Source organism: Gallus gallus, chromosome 7 (genome assembly GCF_016699485.2).
Source record: "Gallus gallus isolate bGalGal1 chromosome 7, bGalGal1.mat.broiler.GRCg7b, whole genome shotgun sequence".
Classification (NCBI taxonomy): Eukaryota; Metazoa; Chordata; class Aves; order Galliformes; family Phasianidae; genus Gallus; species Gallus gallus.
The window spans coordinates 2,813,397-2,837,459 of record NC_052538.1 but is presented as its reverse complement, the minus strand read 5'-3'; the positions used below and the strand labels follow the sequence as shown (position 1 = coordinate 2,837,459).

The 24,063-nt window shown below is 44.8% G+C and overlaps 2 protein-coding genes across 22 annotated transcripts in view; both read left to right on the top strand.

The window, feature by feature from the left end:
- The first annotated feature begins 41 nt into the window (after positions 1-41).
- On the top strand, positions 42-13,721 carry ACADL (acyl-CoA dehydrogenase, long chain). 2 transcript variants are annotated; one of them, NM_001006511.3, is made up of 11 exons: positions 42-133; positions 939-1,100; positions 2,429-2,566; positions 2,983-3,147; positions 4,092-4,158; positions 5,042-5,206; positions 5,834-5,935; positions 7,164-7,277; positions 9,793-9,920; positions 12,450-12,536; positions 13,172-13,721. In NM_001006511.3, the coding sequence occupies exons 1-11, from the start codon at positions 60-62 to the stop codon at positions 13,263-13,265; spliced, it is 1,296 nt and encodes a 431-aa protein (NP_001006511.1). In that variant the 5' UTR covers positions 42-59; the 3' UTR covers positions 13,266-13,721. The 2 variants fall into 2 exon arrangements, with proteins under 2 accessions (NP_001006511.1, XP_040559315.1); XM_040703381.2 differs by lacking the exon at positions 42-133 and having other exon boundaries at positions 995-1,346.
- A 371-nt stretch (positions 13,722-14,092) lies between these two features.
- The window catches only part of KANSL1L (KAT8 regulatory NSL complex subunit 1 like), a 57,523-nt gene continuing 47,552 nt past the window's right edge, over positions 14,093-24,063 (top strand). For 16 of the 20 annotated variants that reach the window (XR_006939880.1, XR_006939881.1, XR_005861613.2 and 13 more), the window contains exons 1-2: positions 14,093-14,214; positions 18,615-19,732. Coding sequence is in view for 14 of the 20 variants with exons in the window: in XM_040704140.2 (XP_040560074.1) it covers positions 18,645-19,732 (1,088 nt within the window). In the remaining 6 variants the exon portion in view is untranslated. Of the gene's footprint in view, positions 14,215-14,529; positions 14,842-18,614; positions 19,733-24,063 lie in introns of those variants that run through there. The other 4 variants (XR_005861612.2, XM_040704137.2, XM_015289312.4 and 1 more) reach the window with 2 other exon arrangements.

Here is a 24,063-nt window from a genome sequence, read left to right as displayed (position 1 = left end):
CCCGCGGCGCGGCTGTGCTGCGCGGCCCCGCACTGCCCCCCGCCACACCCCGACGCAAGATGGCGGCGCGGCTGTTTCGCCTGCGTGGGCTCCTGAGGGCCGCCGGCCGGAGGGCCTTCGCCTCACAGCCCAGGTCGGCGGGCGCGCGGCGGCGGTGCGAGGGGAGCGGGGCGGCGCTGGGGGGCGGCGCTGGGGGGCTGCGGGCCGCGCGTTTGGCACGGCGCGGCTGTGCGTGTGTGGGTGGGGGGAGAGGTGCTGCGGGGCTGTCTGCGTGGGCTGCGTTGGCGGGGCTGGGCGCGGGGTACGTATTTACAGGAGTATATTCCGTATGTAGCTGCGTGGGTGTGTGGAGGTGGTGGGTGCGTGTGCATGAATATATATGCATCTATATATGTATTTCTGTGCACCGTGTGCGTGTGACAGGAAGGCTGCGGGTCTGAATACAAACGCATGAGCACGCACACACATGTATGGACGCATGCATCTGCACCCCTGCGTGCAGGGAGGCAGCTCGGATCCCCCAACACCCCCCCGGCACGCTGGGCCCAGCGGTGCAGCCATCCCGCTGCAGAGAGCAGGCTGCCCTTTACCCCACTTCCTGGCCACGTGCAGGGAGGAGGAGCTGACAGCAGGTGACAGCAGGTGACAGCAGGCTTGTCCTTATCAGCCCTGCTGCACGAAGGGGTTGTGGGGCCCCGGTGCCCTTGGACCACCCTTGGACCGTGCCGCTGTGGGGTGCTGGGAGAACAGCAGCCCTCTGCTGCGTGCCCTGAGCCCTGCTTGAACAGCAGCTCAATGTAGCCGTAGATGTAGCTCAATAGAGCCGTAAGTAGCCTTATAAATAATCCATGTTTGCTAGGCACGTTTCCTTCCTTTTCCAAGGGCTGTAACCATAGGGTGTGCCTGCATCCAAGCAGATGTTCGCTTGTCTTTCTCAGTCCTGCGCCAGCCGAGCAGCACGGCACGAAGCGCCTGGAGCCTTCCTCTGCTAAGCGGCTGACTGACATCGGCACTCGGAAGATCTTCTCGTCAGACCACGACATCTTCAGGGAGAGCACCAGGAAGTTCTTCCAGGAGGAAGTGCTGCCTTTCCATGCAGAGTGAGATGCCTTTTCGGCAGTCTGGTTTTCTAGATAATTTGCTTTTTTTTTTTTTTTCCCCTATGTCTTTTATTAGAGAGACTTCTGGTGCGGCTTTGGGAAGAGGTATTGTTGCTCAAGGTTAATTATGATCCTGTCTGCTGACACAGCTGTTTCTTCAAGTGACTGGAACAAGTTGGACTTGTGTTCTTGCATCACTGCAGAGACCTATGAACCATTCTGTTCTCACACCTTTCAAATAAACAAGTAGGCTTCAGGCGTTGTGTACCAGTTGGCTGGGCCACCACGTAGAGAGTGCCCTGGCATCAGTAAATGTGGAGGCGCATGAGGAGAAAATGCTTTTGTGATGGGTGACATTGAGACAGAAGTGACCCTGGAAGTAGGGGGCAAAAAAAAGCCCACAAAGGTGGTCTTTAGAGGGAATTGGTTAAGATTTCCAGTGCAAGAGCAGAAACTCCGGGAGTAAACTTAATGCAAGTGTGATGAGATGCATTATTAACTATGGATATGGTGCTGTGGTGTAGCTCTGCTGCACACCAGTGTGTCAGAGGAGTCTTTCTGACCCAATCTGTCCATCACATTATTAGAAAATGGCCATTAATGGCCATCCAGCTTTCTGATGTGTGTTGATGAACTCAGGGTACCATTTGTTAGGGAACAAGTGATCCTTACAGCCTGCAGACTATCAGCAGACAAGCCTTAGCTGTCCATTCACAAACTTAAAACCACCTTATGGCAGCAGTAGTTTACCAAGGTATAGTACTAAGTGAAAAGGAGCTGATATTTTTTAATATATATATATTATTTTACATATTTTTGTATTTTATATTAAGGTTGCTAATGTATCGGTGCTTGTTTTCTTAAAAAAACATTTCTCATTGGTGGAATCAAAATCTTTCAGAAGTTGATGTGTTTATACCCATTTTATGGGAAAATTGGGTGTCAGGAAGGTGAGGACCTACTTGTAATTATCCAGTTGGTTGTGGCTTAATCTCCTAGATCCTGCTCTGGTGCTCAGACCAAGACGCAGCACAGCCTTTCACAACAAGTCATAAAGAGTCATCAGGTTTATTTGTTGGAAGCCAGGATTCAGATGTGTTATATAGTTCTGGCATCTGTGTAATGCCAGTGGCATTTGTGAAGAGTGGAAAACCTGTTATTAAGCCACCACTTCTTAGCTGGGAAATGTAGTCTCAGCACCCTGTATGCTGCGTTGTGCATTGCTGAGGCTGAAAGCCAGGCCCCCTAGCATGAAGCAGCAGCCGTGACAAATGAGAGGTAGCACATGGAGAATTTAATGGGTACCTCTGTTCTTATGCTGTTTGCAGATGGGAGAAGGATGGCCAGGTGAGCAGAGAGCTCTGGGAAAAAGCTGGACAGCAAGGTTTGCTGGGTGTTGCTATTGCTGAGAAACATGGAGGCATTGGAGCGGATATTCTCTCCTCAGCCGTGGTCTGGGAGGAGCAGTAAGTACGAGGCACTTCAGGAAGAGTTTGATTCAAGTTATCAGTAGACTGGTTTTTTGTTTGTTTGTTTTGTTTGTCATAAGATTTCTTCATTGCTTACAGAAATTGACATCGATAATTAACACGTGTATAAATCCCTTCAGCTTTATGCGTTTCAGGTGATTGTTTAAGTCATAAATGTCATTGTGCTCTACTGTGGTTGAGGGAAGCATTTTGATTAGTCTGGTAGGTTACACAATAACCTGGCTGTGAAAATACATTCTGTAAATGACAGTGCAAATGCTGCAAGTTCACATAATGGCCAAGACGTCTGTGTTGTAGGGCTTGCTTTCAGTGTTGGGTCTGCGTTGTGAAGGTGTGAAGTTCAGTGTTTAAGTTTTTCTGCCTAAGCTGTTTTGTTTTTTCCCACTCCCCAGGATGTACGTCAACTGTACTGGCCCAGGATTCAGCCTCCATTCCGATATAGTCATGCCCTACATTGCAAACTATGGCACTGAAGAACAGATCAAACGCTTTATTCCTCAGATGGTTGCAGGCAAGTGTATTGGTGCTATTGCCATGACGGAGCCTGGGGCTGGCAGGTAAGCTAAAAATAAAGACAGACGGTTATAATCTTACTTGCTGTCTACTGATTTCTCAGTGAAAGAAATTCATGAGCATCCTGGTTAGGTGGACAGTATCCTAGAACAGGGAGGGCCTCAGACTTGCAGATCCCTCTGTTACAGCTTTGCCAATTCAAGATACTTGCTCAGAATCAGTTTCCTTATTGTCTCACGATGGACAGATATGTTTTGTATTTCCTTTTATGGTCTGAGCTTATGGTTAATAATCTGCTTGTCCTATGAATATACCTTTCATATGAAATGTAATCAGGAGAAAATAAAGTCAGTAATGATGGCTTTACTTCATTAGTATTAACTTTTGTTGTGGAACAAAATGCTGTTTTTTTGTTGTTGCTGTTGTTTTCCCCTCTGAATCCTTTCAAGCAGATAAATGTTGCTCCTTTACTGTCATTGTGGAAGGGCAGACAGCACATATTTTGAGTAGACACAGGTGATCTGACCAGTTTCTACAACACAGAGGAACAGGTGAAGAGCAAAACCTTTTGGTGTCGTGCTTCCACAGAGAGTGGATGTTGGCCATGTTTTTTTGCAGAGCCTCCTCATTAAGACTGAGCATGCTCGGAAGATGTTTAGTCTGACATTTGTCTTCTAAAGCATATCAGCGTAAGGGGATGCTGACTTCTGGTATCAGTGCTTCACCACACCACCTCCCACAGGCAGATCTGTTAAAGTGAGACCTCATGCTCGTGTACGATTGCACACATTTATCATCTCTTTCTGCAGCAGGCTTTTGGTTTCTATGTTACTGCAAACCATTTCACTGTGTACCATTATCCTCCTGTGCATTTTCACTGACTGCATGTCTCGATGGTGTGAAGCCTATTTTCTATTGGGTAGCACTCAAGATACAAATTACAGCATCTAGAACAGTTCTTTGAAGGGTCTTTTGAATTCCATTCTAGTGACTTGCAAGGAGTACGGACTTATGCCAAAAAAGATGGAAGTGACTGGATTCTTAATGGGAGTAAGGTAAGCAAACAGATGTGTATGTCACTCATAGCCTTTGGAAGCTGGAGGCACTCAGTGAGGGATGCATACCAGAATCAGTGTCTACCACTAGTCCTTCCTCTCTCTCTTTTTTCTTTTCTTTGTTTGCCAGTTGCTTTTTTTTTTTAAATATAGATTTACTATACTTCTGTTTTTACTTGAATTGGAAGAAGTCCTACATTGTATAAACAGAACCGGTGTTGTTTCTTATTGCTGAGGTTGAACACTGAAGTGTGTGGAACCTGTTCAGGAGCTCGTATTAGGAGAACGACCTTAGATGCTGAGTGTATGCTTTCAAGCTATTACAAAGTTGATGTGTACAAGTAAATTCGTACATACAGATGTCTGCAAATATATTTGCTCATTATGTGTGGTTGAAGTCCAGCAGGAGAGATTGCTTATTTCTTCTGGTGGTGTTAGGATGAGTCATCTTGACAAGTAGATGGATCGTTCTGCAGAACTCTTGTAAGCGGTTGTTAGTAGAGGCCATCAGTGGTTTTCCATTTTATACCTTGCTAGTTTATTAAAAAAGAGAACCTCTCTTTTTCATTTGATGCCTGCACCTGATAACTCCTTCCTTCTTTAGCAGGGAGCAGATGAGAGAAACAGGTCTGTGCGTTCTTTCACTTCACAATTCTCACTACACAATGCCTCACAAATTATGTAATTTTCTCTTAGCACTTTAGACTTCCTGAATAATTAAAATGCTTCTGGACACTTAAACCTTGCCTTTCAGTTTACCTGTGAAAGCATCCACACACTGATGGTTTTCTTTGTACTGCTTGATGATCTCTTCTAATTTCTATCCGCCCAGCTTGTTGCATCATTCCAAGCTGTGTTGGTTTTTGTTTGTTTGTTTTTACAGACTTTCATCACTAATGGTTGGATGTGTGACGTGGTGATTGTGGTTACGGTTACAAACCGAGAGGCTCGATCTCCCGCCCACGGAATCAGCCTTTTTCTGGTGGAAAATGGAACCAAAGGTTTCAACAAAGGACGCAAGCTGAACAAAATTGGCCTGAAAGCTCAAGTAAGTTCATATGACACATAGTAGACTTTGGGGAAGTCTGAAATTGCTCAATGCCTGGCACTAGCTTAATAAAGATAAAATGGAACTGTTACATTATTTTAATACTTAAGCCTTAAAGCATAAAAATTAGACATACCAAGTATGTATACTGAGGTTCCATCTGGATGTCTGAAGTATGTGATGTGCAAGGAGAGGCTGGCAGCTGGATTTCTTCACTCTGAGAAAGCTTGGAAGGATGGGATTGTATTTCTGTCTTCAGCTACCTAATGGATGGCTGTAGAAATGGAGCAGCACAGTTGAAGGGTGGCAAGGGATACAAGTTAAATTGAGGAAACTCTTAATTTGGTTATTAAGAGAAACCACCATAGCAGTGATGTGACACTGGAACCAGGGGCTCAGAGCAGTTGTGGGGCCTCCCACTTGGAGGCATCAGGAAGTGAAAGCAGACAAGACCTTCAGCTGCTTTGAGTGCTCTGTCCATCTTTGAGGGGAGGGACAACCTCAGAAGGACCCTCCCAACCTAAACGATTCTGTGACTTAACATGACAAAATGAAAAGATGGGGAAAAAAAGTGGAATGCAGTGGTGAGAATGTCAGACTATAAACTGTCCTTTAAAATCTTCTTAGGACACAGCAGAGCTGTTTTTTGAAGATGTGCGGTTGCCAGCAAGTGCCTTGCTTGGGAAAGAGAACAAAGGCTTCTATTATTTGATGGCAGAGCTCCCTCAGGTAAGAGCAGTGAAAATGTTTGCTGTCTCTGGGAAGGACACGGACACATAATTTTTTATCACTGCGAGAATTTTGGAGATGATGGAGAGCCACATGTGGCTCAGGGTAGCTGTAAGCAGCATCCTGTTGATACTACTGCTTTGTACCTGAGGTGCACTGTTTCTAGTGCTAAAAAGCCAAATTCTTTGGGCATTGGCAACGGTGTTGACATCTCACTAGCTCAAAGTCAGCAACCCAGCTATTGAAGAACCTGAGTTTAGATTAAAGAATACATCAGGGTGTTTTTTTTTTGTATATTTCTACCACTGAACCATTTCTCTTAGCAGACGACGTTCAGCTTGGAAAGACTCTGCATTTGGCATTCTCTTCAAAGAAAAAAGCAAACACTGCTTTCTTAGCTTTTCTACTTGTAGAAGCATATTAAAGATGTAAGAAGTTATTTCCTTATCCATAAAACAAACTAAATAAATTGTTACCCAGATACCTTTAGTGAAAATAACAAAGATTGACTTGCTGAAGTTTTGGGATGATCTGGGAGGAAAAAGGGGCAACGTGGTTTTTCAAAACCTGACTGTGCTGTGTCCAAACTCTGATTGCCTCATCTGGTAGAGATCATGTTCATTTAATTTTAGACTGTGAGTAAATATGAACAAATATGGAACCTGATTAAAAGAAATCTTCTACTGCTTTAAAGAAACAAATGCAATCGCAAGCAGGTTCAGTGGGATGCATCAGATATTTTAGTAGTGCTAAAAGCAATTGTTCTGTACTTTGTTTATCAACACATTTTGTTGAAGAAAGGTGGAAAAAAACAGCCGGTGTTCTTATGTAGGTTTTCTTTTTTAAGAAGTATCCTATTGAAATTCTTAAATGTGGGATATTCTTTTTAAACTGAGCAGTGAAAACTGATAATCAAACGGATTTTGGTGATAAGCTTTCAGTCAGGAAGAGGCCTGTGGTTGAAACGTATCTTTTACTGGGATGATGTTCCACCAGAAGAATTACCAAAAAGCCTTAAAAATGGGCTTTGGACATGGAAACATTTGGCCTAGTCACTAATTTCAGTAATGCAGTATGTCTGGTTTGATCTCTGATGTGACTTCTGCCTCCCTCCCTTAATGAGCAACACTGAACATCTGTTTCCCAATTGTGTATTTACACATGTGCATCCAACGAACAGAAGTGTAGGACTAACTCTACTGGATTCTGTGATTCTGTGTTTCTAAAGGAAAGGCTGGTGATTGCTGATCTGGCTCTTGCCAGCTGTGAATTCATGTTTGAAGAAACAAGGGATTACGTGAGGCAAAGAAAAGCTTTTGGGAAGACGGTTGCGCACTTGCAGGTGAGTTTGAAGAGGGAGACTTGTAAAGCAGATGCACAGAGGAATTGATATACATTTGTGTATGTGTAACGTCAAGCAAGAAGTCGTCACTGGACTGTTAGTAAAGGGCTGCTTGCAGAGGCTTCGTTGTTGCACTGTGGCTGCTGTTTCTCTTCATGCCCATTGTTTTCAAAAGCCACAGAAGACAATGCTTGTATTTTAACAATAAGGAATCCTACGGCAGGAGTGCTTTTAGAAGGAAAATACACAGGCAGAAGCTACTGGCTTTGTGCTGGTTACTCTTAGGCTTGCATTTTACCATCACAAGTCACTAATCCCAGAGTATATTTTAACTGCTTGCATTTCTGTATCTACTTGGGGTCCTGTAGACTTCAGAGGAGCTTGGTGCGTGTGCAGCTATGTCATCCATCTATCCATAATGCGTTGTAACAGCATGATCTTTATGAGACTGATGCTTTGATGATCCCCAAGCAGTGACCTTGCTGCTTGAATGCCTGCAAAGGTGTTTATGTCCAGCTTTATGGGTATTGTAACGAGATTCCTCACCCACCAGGTAGATGGGTATTCAAGTGATTGCATTGTAAAACCATTGGATCATTCTTTGTAAATATGACTTTCCCCTGATAGCAGTGGTTAAATTGTATTTTGAGGCATGCCTGCACTACCTAATTGCTGTCATAAAGCACAGTAACATGGAAAGAAACATTTGCTATTGCAGTTTTCCTGAAAACCACATAATAGTAGGCCTGAAAGTGACCAAGCACGTGTATGTTTGATTTATAGGATAGGAACTGCTCGTATACATTACAGGATGTTAGCTTTTTGATGCACTTCAGAAATAATTGGGACTGGAATATCTTTGCTTTTCTTCTGAGAGTTCCTTTGTCAAAATCGAACCTTTAATTGTTCTCAGTAGCAGCAGAATTGAGCTCTTTAGGGGCTGGAATGTTAGGTATCCAGGAGCTATGATCTGTATTTTTTGAACTTAACGTTTAGAAAGAGCAGAATTTAGTATGTCCAGTGAGCAGCTCTAACACAAAAAGAAGATTTTAAGTTTATTTATGTAGCTGTGGAATGCTTTCTAATCGTAGTAGTTCACTGTGCAGAGACCTCCAAAATAATAGTGTTTCATAGGATAATCCATTCCCAAACACCAGGTGGCCAATAATATTAATAAAGAACAATATTTCTGGAAAAAGAAATCCATTCTTGCATACCTTTTCCTTTTTGCACTAGAATGTGCATGTAATCAAAAATCCTTTCTAAGTAGAGCTCTGCCTTGCCTAATTCATTTAGTTGTGCTACAGTACAGAGTTGGGAATCAATTATATTAATTTTGAAGGAAAGCAAAAAGGCCTTTTCTGTAGGTGTTTAGATCTGTGAGATCAGGAAAAATTTCTGTTCCTAAGAGGTGATTTTTATCCCCTTCCTACCAGAACTGATATGCTGCCTTACCTGGCTTTAGGTATCTTTCATAATGGGCTTCACTTGCCAGGCTGCACTGAGTGAAAAGGGATTGTATTGGGCCAGATATATGTAGGCTGCTCCAAATGTAATGCCTGATATCTATTTTCATGGTAACTACAACAGATAAAGTGAGCACAGTAACTCTGGTAGAGCAAATTCTTAGCTACAAAACACTAATTTTTCAACATAGTCACCACCATTAGCTGTGCATCTTCATCAGCAATGAACAAGAGCCTGCATGCTGCCCTCGTCAGAATAGGTACCAGCAGAGGTGACCCACCATCACCACTGTTGAAACGCACCATGCCCTGCTTCACTGTGCTCTCATCCATTGTGTGGCTTCCATAAACATTCAGCAAGCATCAGTGAGTGTTGGTAGGCACAACTTTTTCTGCATGGAGCAATTGAGTTCCACACCTTTGCTTCATACTCACTTCCATATCAGACGCCGTTCTGTCAGACTGCTGCTCTGCTGCCATCTGTCACATGGCAACAAAACGTAATGGGGTTCGGATGTGCCTGATCTAAAACATCTCTTTCAATGTGACATAACTCAGCATCAAAAAAACTTTCTGATAGTTGATCTAAAACTTCCTTTGTTTTTGTTCAAAATGTTTTGCACATCACTTAAACTCTGAAGGACTGAATGCTCAGCACACGCAGCCAATGCACAATGACATGTTACTAACTGGGCTGGAAGCACATTCTCCCCCAGGAGAGAAAAGACAGTCGCAGAGCTCCCAGCACCTCCTACTCTGCACTCTCCAGGAATTTGTTTCCAGGCATTTGGGGGGTTCCCCATGATGTCATGTTTGGAGTTGTTTGGTGAGTTAAAGAGCAGTAATTTTCCCTCATAAGACTGGTAGAGATGTAATTGTATGGAAAACAAACTGCATTTAGATGTAACAATACAAAGCTGTTTGAAATAGTGATTTCTAACAGAAATGCTTCTAGAAAATGCTTCCCTTTCTACTTCAAGTACAGCTTAAAAACGGTACCACTTCTGCTCTTTCTTTCCTCTGCTTCCTCTGTCTGCTTCCAAAATAAGACGGTGCAGCACAAGTTGGCAGAAATGAAAACAAACATTTGTGTGGGCCGAGCTTTTTTGGACAACTGTTTGCAGCTGCACTCAGAAAAACGCCTGGACTCCCCCACAGCGTCTATGGCAAAGTACTGGTATGTAGTTAAAGTAATTTGGAAGTGTTACTTATATGATGTTGACAGGAGCCTAGTAATAAAAGCACTGAACTGCTCAGATTTAAACAAAAGATAACATTACTGTCTGATTAATAACAACATTGTTGGTTTCTAAGAGAGGCCTTTAGCTTTAGTTTCAGTGGAGCAATCAACAGCGGCCTTAAGTTGTTTTGAAAACCATTGCTGGTTAAAAGATCAGTTTCAAAGCAGCAGCACGCTTTTAAAGTAGGCTTCCATTAATAATAAGATCAGCTTCAAATACAAGTGAGCATTTCATAGGTATTTAGAAAAGCAGATTTTACTATAATAATTAAAAAATTATGTGTATGTATTTGATCACAAGTTAATTTGAAGCTCGTGTGATCTAGAATGCTTTTTAGTTAACATTACTTAGCTTTAATAGCTGTTTGGCCCAGCCACTTTTTGAAGCTATTTGGTTTCGGGAAGGAATAGTTGGCTACAGCTATCGCTGTAATTGCGACTAAACAGTTCATTCCTTTATTGGCCAGAATTCCTCCTTCCTTCTCCCTCCATACTTGGTGGAGTTATCTGTTAACTGGGGCTTAACCAGGGAAATCTGGATGACTAAAGGCATCCAAGAGATGTGTCACAGGAATTTGTAATCTGTGTAGTTTTGTTCTGCTCGCAAAGATAGGAGAATATGTATGCCAGACATAAAGAAATAGCTTAGGGAAGACAGATCTTCCCTTCCCTTTTTCAGATTCTAAGCTTTCAGAAATGAATGTAGAAGTAACATGCAGAAAATGCTGAGGGAATCCAGTGAGAATCTTTACAATGAAAGGAAGGATTTTGTTTGAATGCTATCTCTGGCACGACTTGCCTAGAACTACCAGGTACGTAAGAGGAGGCTTTCTGCTCTGAGGAGGAGGAGGAGGAAACAGCTAGAGTGCCAGCTCAGATGTAGACTTACTTCCTCAACACATTTTCCAAAGCAAGGAGTTTGAAACTTCCCCCACCCACCCGAATATTGCTACCACAGTTTGTTCTGGATTTTCCCGTTCCTTAATAGTTCCTGTGGCTCTGTTCTATAAATCCCTTAGATGGTTTAGAAGGTGTTTGAATGCAGAACTGCTAATGTTTCAGGAGACAATCTCCTATTTGTTTTGCTTATAACCTGTTGCGCAGTCAGTGACTTGAGTTACAGGTGTGGTGACTTCAGAATGTAGTGTTAGTATCTCCCTCCTGATACCTTGTGAAAGATCTGTGCTCTTCATTTTGTGGTGACTGGTTATATTATACAGCTAAATACAAAAGTATGCTTGAGGGACAGTTGAAGTAACTCACTGTTGCGTATTTAAAATAAATACACTAAACTAAGAATTTAACGAGGAGGATAGCATGGAATCATAGAATCATAGAATCGTAGAATGGCCTGGGTTGAAAAGGACCACAATGATCATCTGGTTTCAACCCCCCTGCTATGTGCAGGGTCGCCAACCAGCAGACCAGGCTGCCCAGAGCCACATCCAGCCTGGCCTTGAATGCCTCCAGGGATGGAGCATCCACAGCCTCCTTGGGCAACCTGTTCAGTGCGTCACCACCCTCTGGGTGAAAAACTTCCTCCTAATATCCAACCTAAACCTCCCCTGTCTCAGTTTAAAACCATTCCCCCTTGTCTTATCACTGTCCACCCTTGTAAACAGCCATTCCCCCTCCTGTTTATACCCTTCCATTATGCTTCAAGTGTTGGAATAGAGGACTCTTGAGTTCTTTCATGAAAAGCAGCTGACTCAAACAGTCATCATCTTCTGTTGCCACCCTGAAGGTCTGTTTTGTTGGGGGTTTTTTTGGCTTTTTTTTTTTTTCCCCTCATCACTTCTGCTTGAACTTTCGGTGCAATTATAATCCTATGGGTTCTTTTGTCTGTTTTTCCTTGATTGAAATAGCATGAAGTATGTAGCTTTCCAGAGGCTGAGATGCAGGACATCAACTCCAAATGGTGTGCTGTCAGTTGTCTTCTAGAGGGAAGGTTCATAAAACTGAATGCTTTAAAGAAAATGTTTAATGATGGAGTAGACGAGTAGTTTGCAGTGAGTAGTCCTGTTTAAGAATTAAAGTATTTTTGGGAATTGAAAGCTATAAAATATTTTGAGGTAAAGAAAGTATTCCCTGATGATGGTTATATTCAAAGATCCCAGAACAGGAGGGTTTGATAAGAAGGATATACCAACATGCTTTACAAAAGAAGTTTTTTGGTGGGTGAGGAAGGTAAACAGGCTTGTTTGTTTTGAAAGCTTCCATTCTCTGAAAGCTCTTCCACATAGAGAACAAATCTTAATGCTTTTCAATTCAATATATTAATTTTTCATCAGGGAGGAAGAAAAGTCTCTCACAAGTGAAATATTTGAATGGCCAATGCTTTAGATTGGTTATACGGGGGAAAAAAAAGCATTGGGGGTGTATTTTAGTCTCGTTAGCTTATCTGTATCTGTTAATTTTTCATAGCATGCATCCTTCTAAAAACAAATTTCTTCTTGACCATTTAAGGGCGTCTGATCTCCAAAACAGCGTAGCAACTCAGTGTGTGCAATTGCACGGAGGCTCGGGGTACATGTGGGAGTATCCCATTGCAAAGTAAGTGCACCGTTTCAGACCTGACTGGTGAAGGATTGCTAGCCAAATCCATTGCGGCCCTTCTTACCTCTGCTCGTCAGTTGTTTTGTGATAGCCCTGATTGACTGTTCCTTTTCTCACCGTGTTTATTGAAAGGTAATCATCTGTACAGATGGAGAGAGAAGGATTTGCTGTTCCCAATTTCTTTTTTTGCTTTAGGAACTCTGGGACAGTTAGAGCTTTTAAGTGTTCATGGTATATAGAACCATAGAGTGCCTTGAGTTGGAAGCGAACTCGAAGATCATCTATTTCCAGTCTAAGACGACTTGGTTTTTTCTTTTAGTGTATGTTTCGTTGCCACAATAATAGAGGCAGAGCCTCTTATTTACCAAGATTAATCCTTGTTTAAAATAAACAGAAGTCACAAAAACAGAATTGGTGGGCAGTTGTCATAAGCAGACATTTGGAGTTCACTTTTTAAACCAGTAGGTTTAGAGCTGCTCTAGATGTATTTAAAGAGCACGAAAGGTTGCTTTAAAATAACAGTATTTATGGCTGGTGTGAAGAGAATGGGTACGTGCTACTTTTATGTTTTGGTGGTACACATATGCCGAGGAATCCTTCATTGAATCGTTCCTTTTTATTTTTCCCCTCAGAGCCTTTGTGGATGCCCGTGTTCAGCCCATCTACGGTGGCACCAATGAGATCATGAAGGAGCTGATTGCCAGAGAAATTGTTGGTGACAACTAGGGCAGGTGTTGACTGCCTGGGGAACCTTCCAGAACGCTTTGATAGTAATACGTGACATTAAATCAGACATCAGAATGTAAGTAAAGGAGACGGATGTAGCATACCATACTCTTTCAAGGGAGAGAAGCCTGTTGAAGTGGTAGCAACAAGAGAGTGCTCCTGAGGGTTTCTAGTGTTTAAATTGAAAGTTCATTAAACATATTTGGATGAGACTGACTGTTCCCACGACCTGTTAGTAAAAGGAGTAACTGAATGCCGTTACATTGACTGTACCCTTTGCTGTTTGGGATTAATTCTTGCCTTCACAGAAGCCAGTTTGTGATGGATGAGTGGGAACAGAAGGCTGGTGTGAGGGGGGAGGCCGGGACCTTGGGGAGGGCGATATGTGCTTAACCTCTGTGCCTTACTGTAACTGGCGTTTTGGACAAACGTAATAAAGCATTTCCGTGCGCTCTGCGCCTCGGCTGTGTCACTTCACACCTCGGTGCCGGGGAGGAGCGGGGCGCCTCTGTGGGGACGCCTCGGCGCTGCGCTTCCCGTCAGAGGCTGAGGTGTTTTTCCAGGCGGGGGCCGCGCGGGGCCCGGCTCAGAGCCGCGCGGTGACTGAAAGCGCCGGGCGGGAGCTTTCTTCCCACAGTTTTCCGTCGCCGATCGCTCGGCGGGGCGCGGCGCGTCCCCGTCAGCACGGCGCAGCTCGGCCGGGCCGAGGGCGCGCACGACGGGCGGGTCGTCCCCTCACCCCCGCCAATGGCGGCCGGCCCGGCCCCGCCCCCGGGAGCGGCAGATTGGCCGCGTCCCGCCCCTCGGCGGAGGGCAGACCCCGCCCCGCGGACGCGCTGCGCTTTAGCTGGGCGCGGACTGTTCAACCGCGGCAGTGGGAGCTGCGCCGGGCGCCGCGCCGCGCGGGCTGGAGGCGGCAGCGCCGCTGTGGAGAAGCCGCCGGGCGGAGGCAAGCGCGGGGCGCGGCGGGGGATAGAGAACGGGACGGGGCGAGGGGGGCGCGGCCGGCAGCGGGGAACGCGGCGCCGAGGCGCGGGGAGGGGGGCAGAAGCCGCGGCCGGGCGGCGGTTAGTTCCCGCGGCGGTGGCGCCGGCGGGCGCGGGCGCGCATGCGTGTGGAGGAGAGCGTGTGGGGGCGGGGCGGCGCGGGGGGGTAACGGTCCGTGGGCGCGGGGGGCGGGGCCGTGCGGGAGGGGCCGCGTCGCCGCCCTCAGTCCGGCCGCTCGGCGCCTCGGGGGCGGTACCCGCAGCGCTCCGCCTCCTGCGCGGCCCGGAGCGGGAGTTTTCAGCCGCCCCGGGCGGTGGCTGAGGCGCTCGCTCCCTGTCAACGGCCGGGAGCGAAGGAGGCGGTCCTGAGTGAAAAAATTTAAATACCGTGACCGAAGCCCTGTCGCCCGTCAGGGGCCGAGCGCTTCCTCGCCGCTCTCCGCGGTCCCGGCCGGGTAGAACGCTGGGCCGCGCTCCCCGCGGCGTTCGGAAGCCGACGGCGTTCGGGAGCGCGCGCGATTTCCTCTGCGGCGCCGAGTGAGGGGCGCGGGGCCGCGCTGCGCTGTCACAGCGCCTCGTGGGACGCCGAGGTAGGAAGGCGTGAGGTCAGGTAGAGAGCTGGGCAGTGACGCGTCGGTCTCTGCTGCTGACGAAGAACGGCTCCGTGTGGAGTTGTTATCGTAAATGAACGTTAACGAGTGTGTCCCTTTGGGCGGGTCGTTTCTTTTTTCCCCATGGTTGGAGCTGTTTGGGTGGTCTTAAGCTGAGGGATCCCCCGGGGCTGCTTGTAGGATGGCAGGCTACCGTCCTGTGTGCTGCTGGAAGCTGAGCTGCCCCGTGTAATCCTGTTGTGCTTGGGTTTGGCTTTTTTTTTTTCCCCTAGTCTATTAATAGAACCAAATGCTGAAACGCTTAAATGCTCCTCGTGAGTAAGTGGGCTGCGTTTGAACTGAAAACAAAGGCTGCCTGCTGAGATGATTTCTTCTGTGGAAGAGCAGTCCCAGGTGTGCTAAATATGGATTTCTTCCCTTTTTCTTTCATGCTCCTAACCAGGACATGCCCGGTGGGACCCGTATCTCCTTTGTGGCCGTGGTTGCCAACTGCTCCATCAGCAAACGCAGGCCGTGCTATTGAGCTCTTCAATCTGCACTCAGAAATCATTACCATCCCGTGACTTTGGTGCAGGCTGGGGGAGCTGGGTAAAGTTATCCCTGTGTGGCTGCCTCTTGCGGGGCACAGCTCGAAGGAGCTGCCCAAACCCAGCTCCACAGCCCCAGCCAGCTGAGGCAGTGCCTGTCTGCCAGAGCAGTGCTTTATTTTTGTCTGGTGATAATCAGGGGCTGGCTGAGAGGAGCTGGGGCTCACGCAGGACGAACGGCCCTGTGCTGCAGGAAACCAGGTCTGCTGCAGGTGCCCATTGCAGGGCTTTAAATCAGCCCTCATCAACATGAAACGCGGTACTTGTATACACTCATGGAACTCAGTTTTGGGTATTGCAGCAGATGCTGTCTGCTCCCAGTTATTTGTTTTCTTTTTGAGATGCTTACTAGAGAAGGAATAAACATTGGAAGTTCACGTATCAGAAATACAGTTTGGGTATGTTAATCTGAAATGCTGTTTGCAAGCAGAGTAGGCCCTTTGATTTGGAAGCAAAAAGAAAAGAATCTCTCCTTGGCATCCAGGGATCTCATTATTATTATTAAGAACACTTCAGGTATTTGGGATGACAAAAGCCATCTTCATTTGCAAGAAGAGAAGGCTGGTATAGAGCAGCCTTTGCAAACCCTCAAACAAATGGTTGTAGAAAAGAGAAGATCACAAAAAAAGCAGCCACAAGTCAAACCAACTCTCCTCCCAAGCAGAAATCCCCCCAGAAGATTGTCTGCAGCATTGTGTAGCCAAAGCGGTGGTGTTGTGAAGAGGGGAGAGAGTCAGGAAGCATGAGGACTATAAACAAAATCATCAGTCTGCAGACTGGGGAAGGAATCCCAGTAGTGTTTCTTAATAGAGTGCTCCTGATTGCCTGCATGAAGACGCTAGTTTCAGGATATAGACAGATTCCAGTGATGGGTAGAGAAGGTTAGAGCCGCAAAATGCTGCGTGGAGATAGAAATAAGCAGAGCAGCAGTAGAAAAGCAAGGGTAGCTGCAGGATTAGGGGCTGGAAGTTATGTTTAGTGGGGAGAGAAGGCAGCAGGGTGTGGGTCGGGGCAGACTGCAATCCCAGGCTGTATCCTGCTGGGTAATTAAGGCATTAGGGAGGATAAGCATAAAGGCACTTTAAACATCAGTCACTATCCTGTGTGTGTCTGGTGCTTGTTTCCTCCTTTCCCCAGTTCCTATTTTATGTCAGCTTTTCTCTTTACAGTACTTTTTAGTCTTCCAAGTGAAATATGTATTACACAGATGAAAAGCAAAACATTTGCCAGTTTCAAAATCAGAACAGCAGAAATGCAAGTAGAACACAGTGGAAAAAATCCTTGAAATAGTTTACCTGTGACAAAAAAAAAAAATCTTCCAGAATGAAAACACAAGCTTTTACTCAAGACTAAAGGCTACTTGCCATCCATACCCTTGCTTTTTTTCTTTTTTCTTTATTTTTTTTCCCCAGAAGATAACAGGTCTGGCTTTGGAATCTCACTTCCAATAAGGGTGGAGTGAAATTATTTTTGCTGCTTTCTGCCAAAGTGAAATGAAGTGCGTCAGCATGAAAGCTGTAGCATTGCTGTGGAGCCGAGCACTGCGCTCTGCCTCTTTTCTTTTTGCAGCTCGTACTTTGTCAAGTCTTTTTGATGTCACTGAGATGAGAGGAGCACACCTGAAGTGTCTCACACGGCTTCCTCGGGGCACAGCCATTGTGTGAAGTTGGCAAGTTATTGCATGAGGTCTTAGCTGCGAGATTTTCCTCTTTGGAAGCAGTTTTCTTTACTTTTTAGCTGTATTGTAGTATAAAGCCCTTTATCAGGTAGCTTGACTGGTGCTTTTTTGTTTAATGGTAGTGGTTTAACTTGAAGGTGCTCTGATTTTCCTGTTCTTTCCATCCTTCCCCAAAAAGAGGGGAGAAGAAGGTCCCTCAAACTAGACAAACTTAGCATAATTTGCTAATGGCATTTGTTGTGATTTAGGAAATTTCAAGCTGTACCAAAAGGGGATGGAGTCCTCAAGGGGCATGGTATTTTGTGCTGAATAGCCTCTACCTTTTCATAGGTATGAAATAAGTGTATCCAATGTAGCTCTTCATTTCCTTGGGGAGCATTGGTCCCATGCATGGACGTGTCCTGGTTTTCCTGAGCAGCAGTCTGTCACTCTTAAAGCACTGGGTCTCACTGCTAGGTAGGATGAGAGTGAAAGTCCTGAGGTTTTTAGTACTGCTGTTTAGGATTAGTATGAGGACTGCTGAATTCAGCCCCTGTGATGCTGGATAGGTACTGTACAGAGATGAAAACCTAACAGGTTATATATATATATAAACACAGCACAGAACGCTGAGTATATCTTACAGAGCGTGCAAAGGCAGAATCAGACTTGTGGTTCTTCTTGATTTTTGTAGTGGTCTGAGGGTTAAGAATTAAGTATTCAGACTGGTCCTTCTCAGCTCATTTGGTCTGCCATTGATGTTTGCACCTTCAGTGTAAGAGCTGTAGTTACAAACCTTTGCATGGGGAGGTTGCTTTTCTTTAGCTCCATACAGAGACATCTTGGAGACATGGACCCTATGTGGGATCTGTGTTGGAAACTGCTGAGGCAGAGAGTTGCTGTGCAGATTAAAGAAACTGAAGACTTGAGAAGTAGGACAGTGGAAAAACGTAGAGTTTAGTTTTTAAAGCACTAGACTTGATGACTAGTTCCTGAAGTGGGTTTTTTTTTGTGAGTCTATGTAATCAGTAAATCAAATGCACATTATAACAAAACCTCGCCACAGTTCTGGGGTGGGAAAATAGATGTGTGTCGTTCTGTGTGTGTATCTGCGTACACATGCGCACATACTTTAAGATGTGTCCTTCTGGTCGGAGGGCTCGTGGTCTTGTTTGCAGTGAGGTGAGGTTAGATGGCGCTTCTGAATGCTGGGAGGTTATTTCTCAGACTGATAGGATCAGAAATGCAATGAGGTATGAATGCTCACTCCCCTGAGAGGTGAATGCTTTCATTGCACGTGGAACAACTTCTGTATGCACTGAAGAATAACTAGTGTTCTTGGTTGCCTTGCAAGGGAGCGTAATCTGTCTGTGGTCTTTAGATAATGTCCCTTTATATGATGTCTCTGATGAATGTTTAAACGTTGAAAGAATGAAATACCTGACAGTTGTTGTGTTTGTATCATGTCATGAAAATGAGAAAATTGACACGGCCCATGTTGTTTTCAGGTTTGCTGTAAACTGCCTACAGTAGCTATAATGACACCAGCCCTCAGAGAGGCAGCAACAAAAGGTCATGGTATCCACTTGTCACCTTCTTTGTCCTCTAGAGCTATGGAGTCTGATACAACTTTGTGCATGGAAAATTCCAGAGCAGTGGAAGAGAAGATAAAAGAGGACTCCATTGCACGGATTACTTGCTCAGTCCTGGGGTTCCCCACTGCTGAGCCCAGCCTCAGGAATAATATCTTCAGCGTGCAGCATTTTGCTTCTCCACCATCCTCCAAGCACTATCAGTCTGTCTTGTTAATGAGTACCAACTCTGCGCTTAGCAGCAAAACCGGTAAGCAAATGAAATCGGGAGAGCCTGACTGCTCCAGGATGAGAAATGCATTACATAATGGCGCCGACGCATCGTTTGGTCAGATCAGTCATTCAGGACCTGAGGAACAGGTCAAAGGGGAAGCTTTTTCAGAGACCACATCTCCGAATTTGGCAGAAACGCAAAGACTTTTGGATTCGAATGTAACTGAATCCGGCAACGCAGAAGAAGTGCAGCTCTTAAATGATAAATGGTACAAGAAGAATGGTTTTTTGGGTAGGGCTCTGGGAGTCTGCGCCGAAACAATAAAAGGGGATTTATTACACCAAATTCTTCACGGGCCTTCAGAAGGGATTTTGAGCTGTGCCCGGGAGGAGGTGTACGCTCGCTTACTCCAGTGTGTCACTAAGCAACAAATGGAGATCAGCCGCGCCAAAAGAACTCAGAAACGTTTACAAATGCTCCTGGCAAAGCATGTTATCAAACACTGTGATCAGCAGCTGAAGTGCTTCGTAAAACATCAGTTTCAAAGAATGAAGCTTTTACACAAGCCAGCCAGGTTTTCGAGCAGTAGCTCCCTCAGGTGTGCGGACGGTTGGCCAGAAAACACTGCAGCTACTTTGGGAAGTAGTTCGAGTGCGGATGTACAGAATGGAGTCTGTGTTGCACCGGGGGAGATCCGGGGGTTTGCCCTTTCTGCTGGAGGGCTGCTGTCTCGTGTGGAAAAGGATCTGGACTCCGATGCAACGTGTAGCAGCTCAGATGAAGACTATGATGAACAGACTGTAAGAACAGCTGTGGAAGCGTAAGTGTTAAATTCCTGCTTAGACTCATGTGCTTCATGCTTATAAATCAAGCTGGAGGGGTGTAGACCTGCAAATTCCTTCTTGTCTAAGTAACCTCTCTCTGTAGGTAGTCCTTCTGAAGTCAGCAGGACTGCCTATGTGAGCTAGATTGGGCAGGATCCAGACAGAAAGTAAGAACTTGTAACCATACAGGGCTTAAGCAGCAGTTATGTTACTGCACCGCAGAGGGCAAGATGTTGTACTGTGCTGAATCAAGTGTGCATCGCATTAACACTGCTAATTATTCTGTACTTGGATTACGCTGTAAATCACAACAGATAGTGATAGCAGTGCAGTAAATGATACTTGTGGCTAGTATCAAACTAAATCACAGAGAATTAGTCAGTGTTACAGTCTTGAAATCCGTTATTAGGTGATTAAGAATAAGTATAATCATCAATGCAGACGTCAAGCCATCCAATTTTTCAGAGATGTACACTGAAAAAGTCTGCTACTTTGAACTACAATTTTTAAATGTTGATTTACTTAATAAGTTGCTTTTTGTTTGTTGAAGTTTGAAGGATTGTTTTTGTTGTTTCTGGTGTCTTTTTCAAGAAGTACCAGAGCGAAGCTAATATAATTAGCTAATACTGCAGTTCTGCCTGTCTGTTACGTTGTCAGAGAACCTGTCAATACAAATTATCATAGCTTTGGGAATCGGCCACGGGTAAGACAAGTGAGCTGTAGAGTTGTTCCAGGAATGGTGATGGAAATACAGCCTCTTCTTTTGTTATTTCTTATTTGACTATGCTGTTAACACAGTATCTTCTGTTGAGAAATTGTAGAAAGCATTGAAAACACAGCTTCTTTCCCTTTTGGGCAGGTGAAGAGGAAGGAGCATCTCTGAAGGTCTGTAAAGATGACTTTATGGCAGCAGCATCTCTAGTGCTTGAAGTCAGGACCATTTTTGTGTTTCCTCATCTCCTAATGTAGCCCCTGCTTTCAGGGACTTTCTGAAAAGCACCGAGTGATGCTAATGTTGATGGGGAAAAAATAAATATCAAAAAAAAAAACCAAACAAAGATCTTAGTCTGTTTCTTCAACAGCACAGTGTTCAGAAGAAGTCAAGGAAGCCTCATCTTCCATTGAAACAGAGCTGTGCCATGTTATGTGTTTATAGCTTCCGCTATGAAAGCTTGAGTGCAGCATGGTTCTATCAAATCACTGCTGTGGTTTGTTAAACTCTTTGTAGATCTGGAAGACAGAAGAGTTTTTCATTTTCTTTTGCCTATTGTCAGAATGGTAAACACCACATTAGAGACCAGCCCAAAGCATAACGTGTTGCCAGCTGAGTTACCATCACCTCAAATATTTTAGTCTGCAAAAATACTCTTCTTATTTTGAAATATTCTAATGAAAACCCAGCATCTCTAGCTCTTCCCAGCGCTGGAGATTGAACATTCCTCTCCTGGCTGATATGTTTGAACTTCTGAGTAATGCCTTTTCCCCCAGGATTCTTATCTTGTGATTACATGAACTGAGTGGAGAAAACTGATGTGTAATTCTGATTCTCAGAGGGTAGCGGATAATCTAAAACGTGGATTGGAGTTCAGTATGAGGGTTGTCTCTTTTCCTCTTGCCAGGGACAGTCCAGTTTCTCATACTGCCAGTCCTTCAGCTTTATTTCTTCTTGTAGCCTTCAGATTACTGAAGTTATCTTTCCACATAGAGCTTCTCCAGTTTGTTTTGTTGTACTGACAAAAAAGTCCGCAGAGGATTATTAAGGACACAGCACCACCTTTGGCTTGGGAAATCCCAGGCTGCCTGGAAGGTGAGGGATTATTTTAGATAAGCTTAGCTCTGTGTTGCCCTGTTGCAAGACTGTTACCTTAGCTGCTGCTTCTAGGCGGCAGGAGGCCGGGTAGATTGTAGGCTGACATAGTGCAAACTCCTTGTTTTTCCCCCTTCTTTTTTATGTTCTTACGGTTAAAAGCAGTCAAGCAGCAGGGATGGCTTGTTGGTAGTGTGTGTTAGCAAAGGTTTTGCTGCCTTGGCAGCATGAAAGTCACAGTGTTTGAACTGTGCTGCTGGACCAGCAAGTACGGAGTTAAAGCACCACCTAATTTAAGCTGAAGACTTTTGTCTGTGTGCATAGGTTGAGCCAGTGCCTGAATTAACACTGCAGTGGGGACGGGCTGTCTCTCCTCTGAATTGATCACTATCTTATGCTTGGGATGGCTTTCTTCGTTCTCCACCTTTCCAAAGATTTGTCTTCCTGGCTAAAAGACTGCACTTCCTTTGGGTGGCAAATGTTCAACTATGCAGCTGCTGAGATTTGCTTTTATTTCTGAGCTTTACCACTTTAAGATTCTTTTGATTACCTTTCAGCTGGACAAGAAAACAAAACGAAGTTAGCGTCCATTTTTATCTTTGCTAAGTGGATTTATGTTGCTTTGAAATGCTTTTCTCTCCCAGGGAATTGGTTCTTAGTGCTTTCCAGAAATAAGGTGATTATATGGTGAGAGAATGCTCATTTCCTCGCTTTGGAGTGTTATTTCTCATAGTGAAGACTTTCAGTGATGTGGAAAGACTCCTCTTATAATATTCTAGATGTTAAAAGGTTCTATTAACGCACTGGGAGTGGGAAAAACCTTTGGGTTCTACCTATATCACAAAATATGGATTGTGTTTAACTCGAGGGAATAAATGAGCCAGTGGCTGGCCATAGCTGCATCCTTTGTAGCTTGCTACATCCCCCCCATTGTGCAAGGGGGGAGGAGCTTCTCATTCATAGGTTTACCTGAGCCCAGTCTGCTTCCATCACAGCAGAGGGAAGATCTGATTCCAGCCCCAGTTTTTCATGGTAAGAAAAAAATCTGGAGCTATTTTTAGCTCTTTGAACCTGTTCATTCCCGTTATCCTGGAAAGAGTTTTGCCCAATGAGTGTTGACATAAGCTCTTCTGAGCTGTGTCTCAATGCTCTGTGACTCAAGTCAGATTGTGTTTATCCATCTATTTCAATACCCATGTTGTTCAGTTGCAAATAGCCGTTACTAGATACTTACACCATTGTTCATCCCCTGTGCATTACACAGGTGCTGTCCTCAGACGAGGGATCTTTGGTGTGCTCATGAGCAGAGAGCTTTTTTTAGTTGGCAAGTCACAGTGCTCTGATTTCTAGAGTAACTGGAAAGCCCCATCCCATTTCTTAATCAAAACACATTCGGTTCTTTGAGTATTTGTCAAGGAGAAGCATGAAGGAACAGTTGGCTCATTGCAGGAGCTCTGACATCTTGCTTCTGGTGTACAGTTCAGCAGTGTCTTCAGCTCATCACAGCTTTTGTGAAAGGTTTCTTGGGCAGTGTAGCAAACTTTCATAAACATTTTGTAGTATTTTCTTGTACCATTCCTTGCTTTGGGTGTGAGAAGTCCCTCGAGATGCTGTGTCGAGCATATGGTGGTACTTCTTCCTGCTTTAATAAAGACAGAACTCAGGTGCCAGTCGCTGTTTCTGTGTCGGGTATGATAACCAACGTGGATGCAAGACCCAGTGAGACATCACAGAGCGGGGTGTAAGCAGTTCCCTTGGGAATTCACAGCCCACATCCACCACTTGAAATGCAGCACAGACGACATTGCATCAGCTTGTTCCAGTTGGAACTGCTCAGTCTTCCTTTGAGGTTCATGAAAATGAGAGATTACCTGTAGAAATGATGTCAAATAAGATGACTTTGGGGAGGGTGTCAACTTGAAGTATTTTCAGCAGCACACCTCTGCTCAGGGAGCTATGCAACATTTCTTTCTGGGGCAGCCTAGCATCCTTATTCCTGTATTTCCCGTGTCTTTGCGATGTGCCTAAAGGTTCTGACTGTTCACAACATACCACAAAAAAGCCAGATGTGGTCATTTGGGAAACCTTTACGGTTTCATAGTACTGATTGTTGAGGTTTTTCTTTCCTTCCAAATGCACTGAGTGATCTTCCAGAATCGAAAGATCTATCACTGGTGTTCTTTAAAGGCACAGCTGCTCACTCCATCAGATAGCAATGTCTGTACCTAATTGATTAGAGAGAAAAGCTTCTTACAACAGACTTTTCTGCAAAACAAGTTGCTATGTGCCTACTTGTGAGAAGTTCTGGGCCCTGTTTCCCCAGTCCTCCTTCCCCCATCTGAATGAAACCCTTTTGCATCGCTTGGTGGGATTTTTTCCTTCAGAAATACTTTCGTGCTTTTCCTCTGAATTCTGAAAGACATATTTTACTGATTATCTTCCAGCAACCTCATGCCTGATGAAGTAGCACTGTTGTATTTTTCCATGCCCATGGGGTTTATTGTGCCTGGAATCTTTTAT

Bases quoted from the DNA above. Each gene is read 5' to 3' on its own strand.
- ACADL (NM_001006511.3), top strand. From the start codon at position 60: ATGGCGGCGCGGCTGTTTCGCCTGCGTGGGCTCCTGAGGGCCGCCGGC. The intron at 134-938 runs GTCGGCGGGCGC...TGTCTTTCTCAG, and splicing joins GCCTTCGCCTCACAGCCCAG to TCCTGCGCCAGCCGAGCAGC. The intron at 3,148-4,091 runs GTAAGCTAAAAA...ATTCCATTCTAG, and splicing joins ACGGAGCCTGGGGCTGGCAG to TGACTTGCAAGGAGTACGGA.